General features: G+C 39.1%; 1 protein-coding gene across 1 annotated transcript in view; it reads left to right on the top strand.

Moving 5' to 3' along the window:
* Window positions 1-19,376, top strand: part of LOC122814282 — a 572,950-nt gene that overhangs the window by 435,859 nt on the left and 117,715 nt on the right. The window contains exon 6 of the mRNA XM_044086872.1: window positions 12,390-12,660. Coding sequence (XP_043942807.1) covers window positions 12,390-12,660 — 271 coding nt within the window. The remainder of the gene's footprint in view (window positions 1-12,389; window positions 12,661-19,376) is intronic.

Raw genomic sequence — 19,376 nt, forward strand, 5'->3', positions numbered from 1 at the left:
AATGTTACTACTTCTAGTACACACTTGTCAGTGTAGAATTTTACTCACCCCTCCAAATGCTTACACAAGATACATGGGAGTATGTACTTTCTTTTCTAATTAGACAATTAACTGCCATACAAAAGTAGTTATTGCAATGTATTCTTCTGGCACATGAACTGTTTGTGAACTGCTATACTGTAAATATGAATTAACTCACTTCTGAACAGTTTGTTGTTTATTTGTGTTGACATTAGCACAGGCTGCTCAAGACAACTGGACAAATTTCAGTACTGAGTATACCTACCTACATCCTTTGTAGAGCCTGAATACACAGGTATATTGTTCTTTTGGGTAGGGGTGCAGAAGTACAGAGAGCATTATATATTATTGTGTGATGTTTATCTTGCTGAACATACAGGGTTGCTGTGTACCTGTTAGTCTATCACGGCAAATAGTCTATCTGCGTACCTCCCACCTGTGGACATATCCAGATGGTAGCCAGAGGTTAGCCTATTATTCTTTGTCTGTGCACCACACCAGTCTTTTCAGCACTGGAACAATGGCATTGTCACAGTTGGTTGCTACCAGTACATGGCTACATCCTTTGAGATTTCTGTGTTGTACTCCAACATAAGGGTATGCTTGTGGGACTCATTCCAAAGCTATTTGCAGAGTGTGTAACAGCAGAAAAGCTGAAATGCCTGTGTGTTTCTGCCTCTGCCAGGCCTCTGATACACTCAGGTATATATTTGAACAGCCTCAGGGAAAGGTACATATAAGTGAGGTATACCTGTAATATATTACAGACATTAAGTTGAGACTGTGAGAGAATCAGAGTATATGTATTAATACACCTTTTCAGAAGTGCAAGCAGTGTCTACTCTTACTTATTGACATTATTCATTAAGTGTAATTCCCCACTTTTCTGCCTAATGTCAGTACTTTTCAGAGGAATTCTGAGGGACACAGCTAACTTTTGTTTACGAATCAGGGACATCCCTGAAAAGCAGTCACAGATGGGAAGTATAGCCTCTGCCCTATTGAAATATGCCAGTGTTTATCCTGCTCTGATACTGTGTGGGGTTTGTAAAGTGCTACTGTAACATTATTTCCTGCTAGAATGGCTGGTTCTCGTTTTACAGTCATGTCAGGCAATTCCACAACAACTGCTGGTAAAGATCCACAGAACAAGATTTGTGTTATGGCATTCCTATTTTCCCTTTACATTCACTTATTGTAATGCATGATATATTTATTACAGCACCAACTGGTTGTATGTCTACTGTGGCTTAGTGGTAATAAATGCAGTGTAGTGTGTCCAAAGTCCGGGGTTCAAGACTGACAGAGATGTTTTATTTTGCTGCTCAGCAGAACAAGGACCCTGCCATGCAGAGTGACTAAGGCACTTTTAAGCAGTTGTAAGCAGGTTTGCGCGAAGCTTAGCAATACTTAGCTAAGCGCACACATGAGCGCACTCGCTCAAACCTGCTAACTACTGCTTAAAAGTGCTTACTCCCGCTAACCCCGCGCTAATTTCTTTGAAAGAAAAGAAAATGGGGAGATAGGAAAGTGGTGAAAAAAGGAGCACAAAGAGGGAAAGACAGTAGGGAAACCAGCTCGGGATGTGCAGGACGGGTGTAGGGAAGGTCCATAGCTGCCCATTTCTTTACCAGCAACAGCTGTGCATATGTTAGAAATTTGGAGTGAAATTTGAAACCTTCTACCCCTGAGAGAGGGGTGAGGACAACAAAGTATGTTGTACTGCCAATTATAATTATCAGTTTACATGTCCAGCGGACATATGTGCGAAATGGGCAGCTATGCATGGGGCATAATTTTTTGTGGGAACAGATTGCCCTTTTTTTTTCAGGTGAGAGTGGAATGTGAGGTAGAGGAAATAGGCATATTTGGGGAGGTAGGTTGGGGAGGTAAACAAACAAGACAAACAGACACATACAGGGGTGGAATATGACACATGGGGTGGGTGAACACAATTGACTGGGAAGGATGTTTGGAAATCGCAAGCCCATGAGCCCACAGATGGTAACAGTGGAACTGAGAGGCCCACCGATGGGCAGTCACCACTGCACCTTCACAGCCCAGAGGGTGGCTGTGCTGGGGGCTGCGTAGGAGGGGCAGGCTCACCCGTGAGTTGCGCCACTCTTGCCTCGAGCTGGCGTAGGGGATCAGCGACTGAATGCTGGATCTCCCTATGCACCACATCGTGGACCCTTGGGAGGGTGACAGGTGGCCCTTCTCCGCCCACGCTTGCACAGGGGGGGGATGAGCCCCATCCCCTGCAGCGCTTCCACCCGAAGGTGGCACAGGACCAAAGGAGGAGGGGAGCCCGGGCTGGGCACCAGACCTGCTGGTGCCAGGTGCAATCGCCTGCTGAGGAGGGACAAGTGGGTCCGCTGGGACCGTCCTTCCCCTATGTTCTGTGTTTAGGTGTATTTAATTGCAACATAGACAACAGCATTCCAAATTAGTTGTAACAGCATGCAGTAATATTCCCATTAACCCAACACACCAGGGTTCCAACAGTTGAACAGCAAACATAACACATGCATATATTGAATGACAGTGGACATTCCAACAGCATGCAGGGATGATTGGTGGCAACAGGCCACCAAGATTGTGGTGTTTCAACAGGGCACATGCATCAAAGTAAATGCAGATATTTATAGAATAGGACATATGTCCCAACAAATGTTTTGAGATTAGACATACCCATTGATGTGTGGAATTGCATTGTTTATGCACATACAGTAGGATGTAAAAAGATAACTCCATTAACATCTTATAAATACTTATAGTTTACACTACATTCCTACTGACTGCAGGTGTATATCCCCTACATGTATTATTACACTAGGCAATGTGCATTAAGTTGTGTAATGGATTTGGCTAGTTCATTATATACCTGACCTATATCTGACATACTAACTGTCCAGGATGCAGATGTTACTGCTACGTAGTTATATATTTTATTTCTATTTATATATCTGCATATCTGGATATGTTCACGTGACATTTTCAGTTATATTTCTACAGCCCCCTACATTTCTAGCAGCACACTCACATTTCTGGGGAACACATTAACAAGCTACTCGTGTGCCAGATTTACCTATGCATGCCAGCCATTAACCAACTGTTGAGGACTGTATATATGCTTCACAGCTACTGGCACTTCCTTCATCCACTTTATATGGGACTGCCCAACTGTGGGTTGACAGCGCTTAATACAACAGTACTATTTATATAATGCAAGAGTGCAACAACATTTCAAAGTAAGTGACACGGACACACTCCAAGTATTATACCTTTATTAATTACATTACACCCTTTTCTAGAGGCTCTCTCATTTATTTGATATTACCGTGCATGCAGAAGACTTATTCAAGATGTATTATACCTTTATTAATAGGTTACAACACTCTTTTTCAGGCTCGCTCACTTATTTTATACAATGGTACATGCAGAGATATTATTCAGGACTTATTATACCTTTATTAATGGGTTACAACAATCTTTTTCTGGCTCTCTCACTTATTTTATATAACAGTACATGCAGAGAAATTATTCAGGGCATTTTATGGCTTTATTATTGGGCTACAACACTTTTTTTCAGGCTCTCTCACTTATTTTATATAACAATACATGCAGAATAATTACTAACCTGCCTGGTGGTGCAGCCTTAGCAGCCTATCTCCATAGGCTTGCTGATTCGCAGCACGGACACCTGCAGCTGTGAAGTAAATGAAGGGATATTGAGACATACCTATCCATTATATAGACTACACTAGCATGTCTTACATACTTCATTCCATGGTTACCTACTAAGTAGTGGGGCATCTTGCATGTCACGGGCCTCCGGTATCCATCGCTTCCGTCTCTTCAGGTCTACATGGTGGTGACAGACCTGCTCACCAGTCTGAGGTACGCCTGTGGCACTGGTGAGATCATGAGCTAACCGGTTCCAAGCCTCTGCTTTGTACTCCGTCCCTTGAAACTGGCCCTGCAGGAGTCTTGACTCATGATGGTGGACAAGGAGCCAAACCATGTATTTTGACTCCTCGATGCCCTAGCGTTGCGCTCGAAAGTCAGTACCCTCTCCAGCACCAGCCATTCTGACTGCAGATGGGAGCTACAGTCAGTTATGGTGAGTATTCCCGCCTATGGAGCTTAAATATGCCGTATTTCCTGCACCTATTTGTGATTGGCCATTTTTGAAAATTCTCGGTTAACAGCAAACCTGCTTAGCAATGGTTAAACTTCCATTTATAAGTATATGTATGTTAACAGTGGATGTTTATGATAAGCTGTTATGGCTTAGTGGTTCAGTACTTTGATTATGGTGCACAGTGTCCCGGGTTCAAGCCTTATCATTGCTTTTTATTTTACTACTATCCAGACAGGCTAGGGGGTGTGGCTGTGTTTAGGCAACTTTGCTCTACGTTGCCCGACGGTGCACTGGTTAGCGCGGTGCGCATCTCCGTGCAAACCTATTGCACTAGGTAAAGCGCTGCTTAGCTATGGGCAACTATATTGTGCTAGGTAAAGTACTGCTTAGCTATGGGCAACTATATTGCGCTAGGTAAAGCACTGCTTAGCTATAGGCAACTATATTGCGCTAGGTAAAGTGCTGCTTAGCTATGGGCAATTATATGTCAATATCCTTAATGCTGCTCACCTTCTTATATTTATATATATATATACATTTTGTTCACTAATACATAGGCCATTTCGATGCGTTTTACTAAAATTTTATTTATATATGTCAGGAATTATTTTATATACTAATTTAAAACATAAAATGGGCAGGGGAGTGGTGGGACTAGAACCGGGAATGCCTCCTCTTTATACGAAGGCTGTACCACTACGCTATTGCTGTTTGGCTTGATTTGCATAAACATTTCTTATTATGCTCTTACATGTTGAAATTGCTAACTGCAGCTAAGCAATGGGCACACCAGTGCAAATACGGGCAGCTATATCGGGAATTATAAAAAAAAAAAAAAATAGTTTACATTTTACAATTACAAAGGGGTTTAGTATGTGGGGATGTGTAGTGTTTGCTATGTGTACATTTCAGCGGACTCGCTCATTGCACTTGTCATTTTCACATTTATATGGTTGCAGGGGCGTGGATATTTGGACTACTCGGCAGTCCGACACGCCCCCTGCAGTCTTACATGCTCCATGTTAGCCTTCCAGTTGAGTCAGTGCCCTCATGCATATGCATGATGTGCTGACATCATAGTCTTAAACGGCAGTCTCTGAGTAAGACTTGGTTAGTCTTACACAGAGGATTACTGAAGCCCCGCCTCTGTCTTTATAGTCTACCAGCATCAGTCAACATGCACAATCTCTACAGAAGTAAAAGTCATCTAAATAATTCCACATTAAAAAGATATGTAACTAATGAAGAAGTTGCTGATGTCAAACAAATTTACATTTCAGTGCTTCATGTACAAAATCAGTGTCTGCTGCCCTTGAAGACAAAATTGCCTATGTTATACTAAGAAAATAATTGGTAAGCTGGTAGTATTGCAATAGGGAATGACTGAAAAACCAATAACTGGCTCATAGTTAATAGGCATCTCATCCAAAGGAGGACTTAGGAGTGCAGCACCCTGGTCTCCACTTAAAGTGCAACACAGCCTAAGCAACCCATCTACATGTCATAGGAGTAGAACTCACAGCCTTCTGCACCAAATGCAAATATGCTACCAGTAGTGTTATAACACAGATGACATACCAGTGGAAGCATGGAGGTGCTTATGAGAAATGGCAGTGGAATTTTTAACCAGATTGTTTAATGAAAGCTTGGAAAGTCAGAGGATGCCTGAAGATTGGAGAAAAAGTGTTTTGGTACTGATTTTTAAGAATAAGGGTGATGTGCAGAGCTGTAGTAACTACAGAGGGATTACATTGATCAGTTACAGCATGAGGTTATGGGAAAGAGTAGTGGATTCTAGGTTAAGAAGGGACGTGATGATTAGTGATCAGCAGTATGGTTTCATGCCGGGAAAGAGCACTACAGATGTGATGTTTGCTCTGAGAGTGTTGTTGGAGAAATACAGAGAAGGTCAGAAGGAGTTGCATTGTGTCTTTGTGGACTTAGAGAAAGCATATGACGGGGTGCCTAGAGAGGAGTTGTGGTATTGTATGAGGAAGTCAGGAGTGGCAGAGAAGTATGTAAGAGTGGTACATGATATGTACGAGGGTAGTGTGACAGTGGTGAGGACTGCGGTGGGAGTGACAGATACATTTAAGGTGGAGGTGGGATTACATCAAGGATCATCTCTGAGTCCTTTCTTATTTGCAGTGGTGATGGACAGGTTGACAGATGAGATCAGACAGGAAGCCCCATGGACTATAATGTTTGCAGATGACATTGTGATCTGTAGTGAGAGTAGGGATCAGGTTGAGGAGACCCTGGAGAGGTGGAGCTATGCTCTAGAGAGGAGAGGAATGAAGGTCAGCAGGGCTAAGACAGAATATATGTGTGTAAATGAGAGGGAGGGTAGAGGAATGGTGAGGATGCAAGGAGTACAGTTGGTAAAGGTGGGTGAGTTTAAGTACTTGGGATCAACAGTTCAGAGTAATGGTGAGTGTGGAAGAGAGATGAAGAAGAGAATACAGGCAGGGTGGAATGGGTGGAGAAGAGTGTCAGGAGTGATTTGTGACAGATGGGTACCAGTAAGAGTGAAAGGGAAGATCTACAAGACGGTAGTGAGACCAGCTATGTTATATGGGTTGGAGACGGTGGCATTGACAAAACGGCAGGAGTTAGAGCTGGATGTGGCAGAGTTAAAGATGTTAAGATTGGCACTGGGTGTGACTAGGATGGACAGGATTAGGAATCAGTATATTAGAGGGTCAGCTCAGGTTGGACAGTTTGGAGACAAAGCAAGGGAGGGAAGATTGCATTGGTTTGGACATGTGCTGAGGAGGGATGCTGGGTATATTGGGAAAAGGATGCTAAGGATGGAGCTGCCACGTAAGAGGAAAAGAGGAAGGCCTAAGATATGGTTTATGGATGTGGTGAGAGAGGACATGCAGGCGGTTGGTGTGACAGAGCAAGATGCAGAGGACAGGAAGAAATGGAAACAGATAACCCACTGTGGTGACCCCTAACAGGAACAGCCGAAAGAAGATGATGAGAGTTACTAACACTGCTTAAAAATTCACTAGCACTGAAACTCAATTCTTTGAAAATGCACCCTTGATGACTGAGTGAGCAGTCTGGTAGTTGGTGTAGAGGATTCAGGCGCTTGTCTTCAGTAATCAGGGTATAGGGTTTGGACCTGAGTAAGTTAATTAACTAACCTGCCAGCCCAAATTAGGGAATTTTACACACACACACACACACACACACACACACACACACACACACACACACACACACACACACACACACTCACACTGAAGGAATAGCTCCAGCATGGCTCTCTCATGGCAAAGAGTTGCTGTAGCTCCAACAGGTTCCCTGTGCTCTGTGTCTAAATCTCACACAAAAGCAGGAGAATGTTGCAGTGTTTAAATCTGCTGTGTATGCATTATTTGTAATAAAGACACAGAGTGTACCCTTAAAGAAGAAATCACATGGAAGACGTATTTGTTTTAAATTGTTTAATTAAATGTTGTGGCTACCCCCCAGCCAGCACCCCCCCCCAAGCCAGCGGGCCGTAGGCAGATCTCTAGGTTGCCCATGCTGGATCCGGCTCTGACAGGATGCTCTTCTGTACACTGCTGACTGTGAACTTTGTACTGTTCTGATCATGGGGATGTAACATCCTTTTAATTTTGCTGTGCCTTATTCCCATATGAATGGTAATCAATGCCAGAAGAATGTTCTGGTAGTCTTACTTAATCTGAGCTCCTTTTTTCAGTGTTTGCTAAGATTCTCAAGATAAATTTGGTTGTGTTGTATTTTCTAGAGAGTATTAAAGTTATGGTACAAATAACTGATTATTTAAGCAGAATTTCTCAGCTGCTCTTTCTTTATACAAGTCCCCTTCTGTGGTTATAGCCAAAAGTCCTTTGTGAAAAAGACATTTCCAGTTTCTCTTCCATTTAGTGGATCAATTAAACTGCATTATGGTGTTTCTTATTTAGATCATGTTGACAGGATAAATGCTTTATGCTGATACTGTAAAATTCATGAGAAATTATTATGAGTGGGACAATATTTGTGTCACTCTTATTAGATTAATGTTTACCTCTTTTTACTAAATCTAAAGCACCTAAGCCATCAGTAGTTCCATGGATTTCTTGATATGTAATGGCACTTCTCATAACTCTGATAGTTTACCTGGGACCAGCCTTGGTAAACTGACACACTGGCAAAAGCATTTATGCCTCCCCCACTGCCCAAAACATCTTGTCTTTCTCTACGCCACTTACTTTTTTCTTCCTTTTTCTCACAGTTTGTCTTACTACTCATATTTTTCCTGCAGTTATTCGTTCATTCAACATCTAAGCAAGACTGCAGTCTGATAACTGTGAAGGAAATATCTGCATGAAGCCATGGGGGTTCTAGATGCTCTGAGGTACATTTAATAGTTTTTAAGCAACTTTTTCATCCAATGATTATCTGATCAAAGAAAGAAGTGCAGTCTTACTCTTCAAGTTTATATTTTTCTTGCATCCTTTTACCGTATCCTAACTGACCAAGACTACAGCATAATAACTGTAGTGAATTAACTGGGAGTCTGGAACCACCTCTGAAGTTTGGGACACGTTAAAGAAATTGTCATCCCCCCTCCCAACACACACACAAGTATAGTGACCTTCTATGAGCAGGACTGGTTTTAGACTTGGCTGGGTTCAGGCAGAGATGATTACAAAACCCATATCAAAAGTATATTCTGGGATGCATTTATTTCTCAAAAAATAACAGATGACTGTTAAACTGAGCAAGTGACAACAGGTTCTTTAACTTTCAGGCAGGCAACACCCACCAAACAGTAGTCACTTCTATGTATAATTCAGACTCTTGACTGTGATAAGAGGATGAACTTGTAATGAATTTTAACTTAGTTCCAAACAAATAGTTGCCACACATTAAAATATTACACATTGCTTAACACAATCACATTAGACCTGCAAAGCCAGAATAATACGCAAATAGCACACAGCTAGTCATTTTCCTCCACAGAAGACAGAGCAATTATGCATACTCTGTGCATATCAGTTTAGTCCATCTTTCTTCAGACAAATGCATGTAGTTACTAGTTCTGCAAAGCCAGGTAGTGACTGTTTTAAATGGAACCAATGACAACAGTGTCAGATACTTTCATCCAGCCAACCCCAACTCCCACCGTGCAGTTATAGCCATGATGTCTAATAGCTAAGTATTATTTCTTGTCCATAAGCCACACAAAGAAGTTGCCAAACATTAAAGTATTTCAGTCTAAGTTGCTCCACACAAATAAAAAAGCCAGAGAAATATTGCCAATGTCAGTGCCAAAAGCAATATTAAAACAGTAGTGACAAATATCTCACCACGACATTCCTCTCACCTTCCACGCCAGAAATAATTAAAAAAAAACTATCTGGTTAAATACTGCCAGTTTTAAAATATATAGTAACACTTCACTTACTGCAACATTCCAATTTCCTTCTTGGCTGAGCCCTGAAAGTCACTATTTTTTATTAAAAAAATGGACCTCCATCAGATGGCTTTGTGCCTCACATTCAAATGTTGCAAGATCTGTATTCCTAAAACCTTGCAAAATTCAGAGTTATCCTTCCATAAGCTGACTTGAATGTTGAATGTTTTCAAGTCAGTTGGAGCACTGCCCTCCTGGAATGCGCCTGGTGCATTTTTATTTGGCTGGATACCTTTATTTAGTTATTTAGAGCAAAGATGCATTGATATAAAAATAAATAAATTAAATAAATGGAGACCAAGCTTTTTAAGCAGTAGCTTAGTTTGCCCATGTGTCAGGCCAGCACTGATGACCACAGATGATAGCTGTACACACTTGAGAGCAACAGAGATGGGGAAGGGTCATAGCATTAGTGCATAAAATCATGTCACAGAAAATAGAACAGGTCTTGAGAAGGAATTACGGACTGTGAAGGAGGAGATGCAGACTGCCGATTGTATGGACTAACTACTCCCTGGATCTCTGAAATTACCTTCTCACAGGGAGAATTACAGACTGATGGAGTGGACTACTGAAATGGGTTGTAGAGAGGAAATCCAGAGATATGCAGAAAAGCATGAGACAGGTAAAAAAGGTTAGCAGAAAGATAGGTTTGGGGAAGAGTTATAATGTTAAATTCCATAATAAGGACAGACTATATAGGATTATTGCTTAACTCTAATATCTAGTTCATTCCATTAGCAAGTAAATGTAATGTAAACACTTCATGTGCAATGCTTATGCATAAAGCTTGCACTACTGCACATCAATGCACTTTAACAGCAGTAAAAAATACAAGCACTTAATGTTTCACTTACAGTTAGGGTGTACAGATCTGCCATATCATGTCTGATGTTTATTCATTGCGCCAATGATAGAGTTTTGTTTTAGGGTATATAGTACCATGTTGTTGTCATGCTTCCTGTGCAGTGTAACACTTCCCAGACCATGTAATGCAACATGATACTGCAGAACACACAGCAAGGCAGTAGTATGTGCCCCATTGCAAGAAAAGTATCAATCCTGACAGGGTGTATGCTAATGTGTAACTAATGCCCACCCAGGGGTGTTATGAGGCCCGGCGCCACAAGCGGAAGGCCTCTACATCCCTGGAAGGCCTTTAATTACACATTAACACATACCTTGGAGGGCATTATTGTGCTTAGACAATGGTCTCACTGTAAAATTGTTGCGTTTTACTTGTTTATTTTTTAAGTACTATGTGATTTTTTATATATATTTAATGTAAAATTGTTCCTCCACTTACTGTTTCATACTTGCTGTAGTATATGTTAATGGTGTTGGAAGAAGCATTTTACATCAAATATATATATATAAAAATAATATAGTGCTTAAAAAAATAAGCAAGTGAAACAACAATTTTACATACAGCCCATTCTCTCTCCCATACACACATACACAATCTCCTCTGCTTTCACACACATACATATTTACACACACAGTTTCCTCTGCTTTCATACAGACATTCACTCAGACAAGATTTGCATCACCCTCTTTCTCAATCTCTCAGTCTCCAGATGCTTTCATATACACATTCAATCTCACTCTCTCTCAGTCTCTCTCACAGACAGTCTGCTCTGCTTACATACATGCATTCACTCACACATCACTTTCGCTTTCTCTCACTCTCTCCATCCATCCATCTCGCTCTCTCTCTCACACACATACACACACACACACACACACACACACACACACACACACACACACACACACACAAACACAGTCTCTCTGGTTTCATGCACCCATTCACACAAACATGCAGACAGAAATACACACACTCACACGATCGTTCTCTCTCTCTCTCTCTTACTTACATACATGCATACACTCTTACATACACGCTACATTTTTTTTTCTCTTTTTATGTTACACTTGCCAAACAGCAAAAGCACTGCTTAGCGAGTGTAAAATAATGGCTCACTAATTCTCACTGACATGCACGCATACACTCGCACAAACACAGACACACACGTACCTTTTTGTCTTCTTTTTTTATATTTTACATTCACTAAACGGCAAAAACACTGCTTAGCAAGCGTAAAATAATGGCGGACATTCTGTTTCCTCAGTCAGAGCTCCATGGCAGCTTGTTAAGCTGCCATGAAGTGGCAGAATCATTTTTCGCTGGGCATTACTTGTACATTAATACCCTGCTGGAGAACACTCGTTCTCCAATCAGGGTATTGATGTACAGTTTGCCCATTGTCTAAGTACCTTTTGTCTGCCACTGCTTATGCATAGTGGTCAGTTTCACCCTTCTTTATAGCGATACTGCCCACCCCAGCATTGCTGTTAGCTTCTGGTAGCACCCAGTGCAGTATTGAACTAGATGTATGTTGTTCTGTCCATTACAGCATCATGTATACTAAGCATGACTTGGATGTGACTGAATTACACATCTGACAGCATGACACTGAGCTACCATCTATATCACACACTAGTACAGCATTAAGTGTGACAAAGTCAGAAAAATGGTAAAGCAGAATGATCAGACATTTTGGATGTTGAGTGAGCATGTCAAACACTAAGAAGTAAACTTCCAATTAAGTAAGAATATTTAATGTGTAATTTAAATTATTTATCCTTCAACTAATTAACAATGTAACCTTTATTCTGTCACATTACATATCTGGTCATATTTTAAGCACATATAGTATCTTCTTATGTCTTCAGATAAATTTTCTTTCTAACTGTTGCTAATAATCATTTTCTTATTTTCTTAAGACAGGAGACTGGATTTATTCATTCTACAATAAACACAGCAGCAGCCAGGCTTTTGGCATCACAGTAACATCACGAGCAGCAGATCACAGTGTTCCACCTATCACTGTTAATACCCACATGAATGCATATAAAAATGTTTATTCTAGTCCAATGGTGGTTTATGCTGAAGTCAGTCAAGGCTTTCTGCCTGTTGTTAACGCAACTGTAATAGCTATAATTGAATCAGAATCTGGAGCACCAGTTACCTTGGAACTCTTTGATAATGGTGCAGGTAATGCTTGTCTTAAAACAGTAAAAGTCTGTATATGTGTGTGTGTGTGTGTGTGTGTGTGTGTGTGTGTGTGTGTGTGTGTGTGTGTGTGTGTGTGTGTTTGTATTTATGTGTGTGCACATGTGCACACTTGCATGTGCATGTATATGTGTGTGCATATGTCTGTATATATATATATATATATATATATATATATATATATATATATGTATATATATATATATATATATATATATATATATATATATATATATGCATATGTATTAAAAGATGCATAAATAATAATGCATATGCTTGCATACTATATGTTTAGTATGTGTATATATCAGTTTATTTTTCTTTGTATATTTATTGTTTCTTTGCTAATTGGGTAAGTGGGCTGGTGCAATACTCCTTTTAGTCACAACCTGAGCCAAAATATAGTTACTGTAGGAGCACACAAACACAAAATAATTAATTGACAAACCATTGTTAGAAGTAAAATAACAGCTATCAAGTAAGAAAAAATACAGAAACAAATTTAGAAGTAACAAGTAAAATATTTAACACATCAAAAATTTACACATAATGCAGCATTTTTCAACATATTCATATTGTTATGAGGGATATGATAATGTGTGCAACAAATATGGATTACATGGTAGATGTGAGATATAAGAAATATCCTGTACTATCGGTTCAGGAAATGAGTTTCGTATAAGTAATGAAACCAGAATTCCTGAATCAATGTCACAAATTATACAATACCAGAAATGTCATGTAACATGTAAACCAAACTGCCAGGTATTCCATTTCTCCGTTTTTTTTTTTTTTTATAATAGAATGGCCTACCCCACTGACTTTAATGTCTCAATTGTCTATGTTTCTACTAACAAAGGCTTTAGGCATTTTGTGCATTTTTTTTATGTCTCATGAGTCTTTTTTTCTTATGTTGAGGTAAATTTCTCTTTTTTCATGTATTTATTTACCTGTTTACTTTTGTATTCTCAGTTCATTTTTATGTTATTTAATAGTATATCAATGGTTATGTAGTTGTATGATTTAGTTAATTTTTTAGTTTATTACAATTATTTTTATGTCAATAATTGAGTAAATTTTGCCAGCAATACCTTCTTCTATTGGCTAGTTATTTTAAGTAATTTATTTTTTTCTTATTCTGTTAGGAACAGGGTTCATTTCTAGGATGTTATTTAGGTGTGAAATGTTTTTAGGGGGTATGTGTGCATGCTATGTATGCTGCAGTGTGTAGCTACTTTTGTTCACTTTGTAGTGATTGGAAATGCAATTTGTGCTTCATTTTCCTTTTAAATTTGTGTGTAGGTGTTGTTTTAGATGAGGTAGTATGGTTTGAAGGGTATCACCGTGTATCTTCTGTTTATTCACTGTACAGTTTTTACCACAAGTGGTCTAAATGAAGGTCATTTAGGGAAATGTTGGCTCTGATGACACAAAGAAGTAGCTCAACTGCTGATGCTGCATTAAGAATGTAGCTTAATTTTGGTAATGCACCACGAGTGTGCATAAATAAAAATTTACCTTAACAGTGCACCAGATATAGGGCAGTTTTCAGAGAAAATATTGTTGTGGAGCTATTAGGGCATCACTGGGGATCCCTAATAGTTTTGTGGTCTGAAAATGTAATTCAGTGATATGAAAGATCATAACTGAACAAAAGCTTATTACTGGTTGATTAGTGTCTCTGAACTAGACTGTACTATTACAAGTAACCATGTTAATCTTCTTCCTAACAACCAATGAAATGTTGTTACACATGTATCTACAGACATGGATGCATGCCCACACACACATACGCACACACTAAGACAACTACAAACATGTCTCTATTCAGACACATACACATTCTAAAGTATACATACAGAGGCACATACACACACACATACATGGCTTCACAGGTTCATAGTATAGTACTAAGCTAACTGCCCTTGTGAGCCATTTTAAGCCTAGCCAATTATCCCTTGTGAGACTCCAACCCTGCACCTTGTGTTTGTAAGGCAAACACCTTAGCTATTACGCCACCCTCCCAACCCCTTACCTACTAGGGTAATAACAATTTCACTCCTGCAGTAGACATCAAAAGGTGATATAGTTAAAATCCGACAGAATTATTGGAATTTCATCACCAAAGGACATTCAATAAATCTAACCACAGAAAGTAAAACTAATGTATTGTACTCCATCAAACGTAACATCTAATACACAATTTTGGAGAATATACATGTGGGAATTTCTGCATAGATTATTCTACATACCCAATAGACTAGCCAACTTGGTTCTACTAATAATATAACTTGTTGGAGATGACTACAAATATGTAAAGCAGATTGGATACACATATTTCATGATTGTACTAAACTCAAAAAATACTGGGAAGATATTAATAACTTCATACAAGCTATATTTACAGATACATCTGTGTTATCAAAGTCTTTTATTGAATATTAATGAAAAAACAAAAATGAATAAAAAAGATCTATATTTATTATGGACTATACTAGCCATAGCTAGAAAATGTATCTTTAGAAAATCCAACTCTGAACCAACCTTTGAAAAATTTTTAAGACTACTGAATGAAACAGCATTGATGGAAGTCAAAGTCAAGGATTCCAGTAAAAAAATGGAGAGACAACTTAGCCCACACAAAAGTGCCATCAAAGACCCAAATCCACAATTAGTTTAAAAGAAAAATCTGAACTAAAGTAAAATATTGGCCTCCTTTTCCTTTCACTGGATTTTACACACACACACACACACACACACACACACACACACACACACACACACACACAGATATTATCAGGAACATGGAGGAATCATTTACGACTTAGAGATCACTATGTTTTTTAGTGATGTTCCTGGGACTCGGAGCTTCAGGTACAAGTGGGCTTTAGATAGTTAACACTGTGATGACGTTTACATTGAATTTGTTAGCAAATTCTGCTGGGTCAAAGTAATATAAGTTTTACTACACTGCTAATCATACCTCTCATTGTCTTTGTTCAAGAACTCTGGACAAAGCCAAAATAATGGGAGGGGGATACAAAGACACAAAATGAGTGACAGATTTTTAATATTATTCTAATTCACTTAGAAAGTTAATAGAATGACAGGTTTTATATCAGCATGTATCTTCTATACAATATGACACTCTAATGTCTGGTTATATTGGCTGACTGCAATTTTCAGTGATTTACCAGAAAAACAACATTTTTATAAGGGAGTGGGCAAATATATAAGACAAATCCAGATATATTCTGCAAACCCTGGGGATAGATGAGATGTATGGTACTAAGGCACATTAAAAAATGAATTAGTACTGCAAAAATGTGTAAAAGTACTCCAGGACTACTGTAGAGAAACTCAGATGGGACAGTGAGCCATAAAATAGTTAAAATCATGTTCAGTAGAAACTTAGGCAAGTAAGACAATCCATAGAAGACCAAGGAAAATATTACTCTTTAAAAAAAAATAAAAAAAATCAATGCATGAAATATGTGTGGTCTGGTTTGTGATACAGAGAATGTCTTGTATTGTATGCTTGTAGAATTATACCATTCTTCATAAAGCTGAATCTCTGATCCTACGGTATAAGATATTTCATGTATCATACATCATTCTCCATGTATTGTGTATTTATCCTAATAATATAATATATAACTATTTTATGGAAAACACATCTGAGCCAAAAAATTAATAAAAACAGGTATCTAGGCTACAATACTACATATTTTATCACTACTCTACTAGCTTCAATGCAAAATGTTATCACCACTTTACAGACACCTTCAAAAAATGTATCATTGCATTATTAGTATCACCTGGTTCTAGAAATCAATTATTTAAGCAATAATTCACATTCAGAGATTGTCAAGGCTGATGTGGTTTGATCAAAAGGATAAAGCCTGAATGGCCAGACAAAAGGTGCTGTGGGTAAAGCTGCATTATGCACAGTTATTTCTATTTTACAATTATGTATAACCTAATTAACACTAAAACACTTTCCCCGAACCATTTCTCTTTCTTCGCTCTCCACATAATTACAATATTTTTAATTGATTTCCATCTTGATGACTAATCCCATCTTGCTTATCAGAATATCATCCAAATTTTTGCTTTTCATGTGCTTGCATATTTGTCTTGCCTTAGTATATAGCTTTGCATTTTTATTGCTTGTAGTATTTTTTTACATTTTTTATTGTTCTTATGTTGCATTCTAATTTTTTTTTTCTGTAGACTTAGGCTGAGATTAAAATTGTTCAATCAATACCAATGCTCTACCCTGGTTAACAAATTCAAAAACCAATATATAAATAAACAAACAGAACATTAATTAAAAATGCTTTGCCTTTTTTGTAAGTAATATAATTGCAAAAAAAGCACTTCATTTTTCATGTTTCCTTCCAATGATACAAGATATAGCCTAGTGAAGAAAAATGCATGGGTATAGCTGATTACGTGAAAATAATTCAGCTGACACTACTTCCAAAGGCTTTCTTTTTTGTCAGAAATCCCATTGTAAATGAAGTGGAATGCTTTTAGGGAGTCTAAAGAATAGGCACTCATTTTTTACTCTAAATACATACTTTCTTTTCTTATATATTACAGCTAACTTGAAAATGTATTTGTAATTTTGAAAAGAAAAGAGCATATGTGAATGCTGCTAGCCCAGCTTGCTAGAATTTTGTAAATAAATCTATGTCATTTGTGAATAGTAATATGGTTTGTATGCTTGTCTTACAAATGTAAGAAAACTATCCCTGGGATTCAATAAGCCGTTTTCATTGTGCAGGAATAGTACAGCAGCTCCGGCACAGAATATGGCCACTGAGCAATCCAGTAAACAAGGCTGGCAGCATACACAAGCCTGCTAGCATTATTGTTGCACGGATACTACTGAATTATAATAATTACCTCATTTGGTAGTGAAAACCATGCAAATGAGGTGAATTGGCAATTCAGTAAGTAGGCAGGCATCCATGCAAAAACAGTGTGAGATACAGAAATGTATTCAGTTACTAACCAAGTAAATTTCTGCAAAAATCAAAATGGAGGCATGACAGCTCAAAGTAAAGCATGTATTATAATCATGAGTTATGCCAATGGCTAAAAATATGGCCATTGGCATGGAAAAGAATTGCAAAATTATAAAAATCAGAGTTTATTTTTTGGGAGAAGTTTGGCCGTTTAAGCATAGGGCAGCGGCGTGCAAACAGGATCATGCCAAAAATAAAAAAAAAAATTGGAAAAGACAAAAAGTGAAATCTGCATTCTGCCATTATAGTATATGGCATGCAGAATGAAAACAATAACAGGTAACACTGGTTGCTAAGGAGGAAGGCTCTGGTGTAGTGGTGTAACAAGGGATTAAATGAACAAATTTTACTGAATCACTAAATGGGAGACCATTCTCTGGCTGCACCTAACCGTGTAGGAGCTATAATGCTACACTGTAAGCAGTAGAAGCAGCTGACGTGAAAAGGGGATATGTCATGCTTGGTGTAAGCACATTGGATCTCTGCTGCCTGTATTTGCACTCAGCTAAACAAAGCTAAGCAAAGGGGTGTGTCTGAGGCTGTATTAACTTCTTCCATGAAAGGAGTCTGTTCACATCCAGGGGAGGGCCATTTCTGCTTAAAACTGATTACTTTACCTAAAAAGGTTTGCATGGTGCACACTGGGTTTTAAACAAAACAAAAAAGAAAAAACCCAGAAATAGCAGAACTGTTTACATTTGGGCATATGGTTTGTGTGGCACACCTCAGGGCTTAAAAGGGGTGGATGTGGAAAGGGAAAGAAGAAAAAAAAGGGGAACTAGCAGAATAAAAACAATCAAGTACAAATAACACAGCTGGCAGTTGGACTGTATTATAGTCAGCTAATCATACAGGCAGCATCGGTAGCACAACAGTATAAACTGTGCAAACACCTTTCAGTCTGTTTTTTTCCCACAAACTCTGCACCATTGGTATACACACTAGAGGGAATTTTAACCAACAAAATGTTAGGGGTTGCAGTCACTTTGATACATCAGTAAGTTATAGAGGCTGAGGGCGATGAGGAGGATAATGCTAACAACTGCCCCAGACTGAGGAGGAAGAGAAGAGTGTTCAGACCTAGGGTAACCTACCAGGGGCTACATGATCTGGAGATAGTAGAGTGCTACAGCGTGGACAGGAACATACTTCAGCAACTCATCGAGCTGTGCTGACCTCACCTCAGACCCAGAGCTAACAGAAGGGAACTCATACCAGTGATACCAAGGTATGTGTAGCCTTAAGAATACTAGCTACAGGTACTTTCCAAAGACCTACTGGGGACATCATGGGGGTCTCACAGGCATCTGCATCCAGGGTACTCCATCAGTTTCTGGATGCCATGCTACCACATGCAGGTGAGCTCATTTACTTCCCCAGCACCCGTGAGGGGATGACCACCAATTTGCACTTCTTCCACCATGTAGCAGACTACCCGGAGGTAATGGGTGGCATAGACTGCATGCACATCCACATCAAAGCACAACCCACTGAGCAGGGTAGGGTCTACCTAAACTGCAAGGGCTTTCACACCATCAGCTGCCAGGTTGTGTGCAATCCCCAGGGCATTATCATTAACATATGTGCTGGCAGCCCTGGAAGCTATCACGGCTCACACATCTGGCATTCCTCACAGCTGTATCAGAGATTTGCCAGGGGGGACAT

Source organism: Protopterus annectens, chromosome 10.part0 (genome assembly GCF_019279795.1).
Source record: "Protopterus annectens isolate FY-2018-M chromosome 10.part0, PAN1.0, whole genome shotgun sequence".
Taxonomy (NCBI): Eukaryota; Metazoa; Chordata; order Ceratodontiformes; family Protopteridae; genus Protopterus; species Protopterus annectens.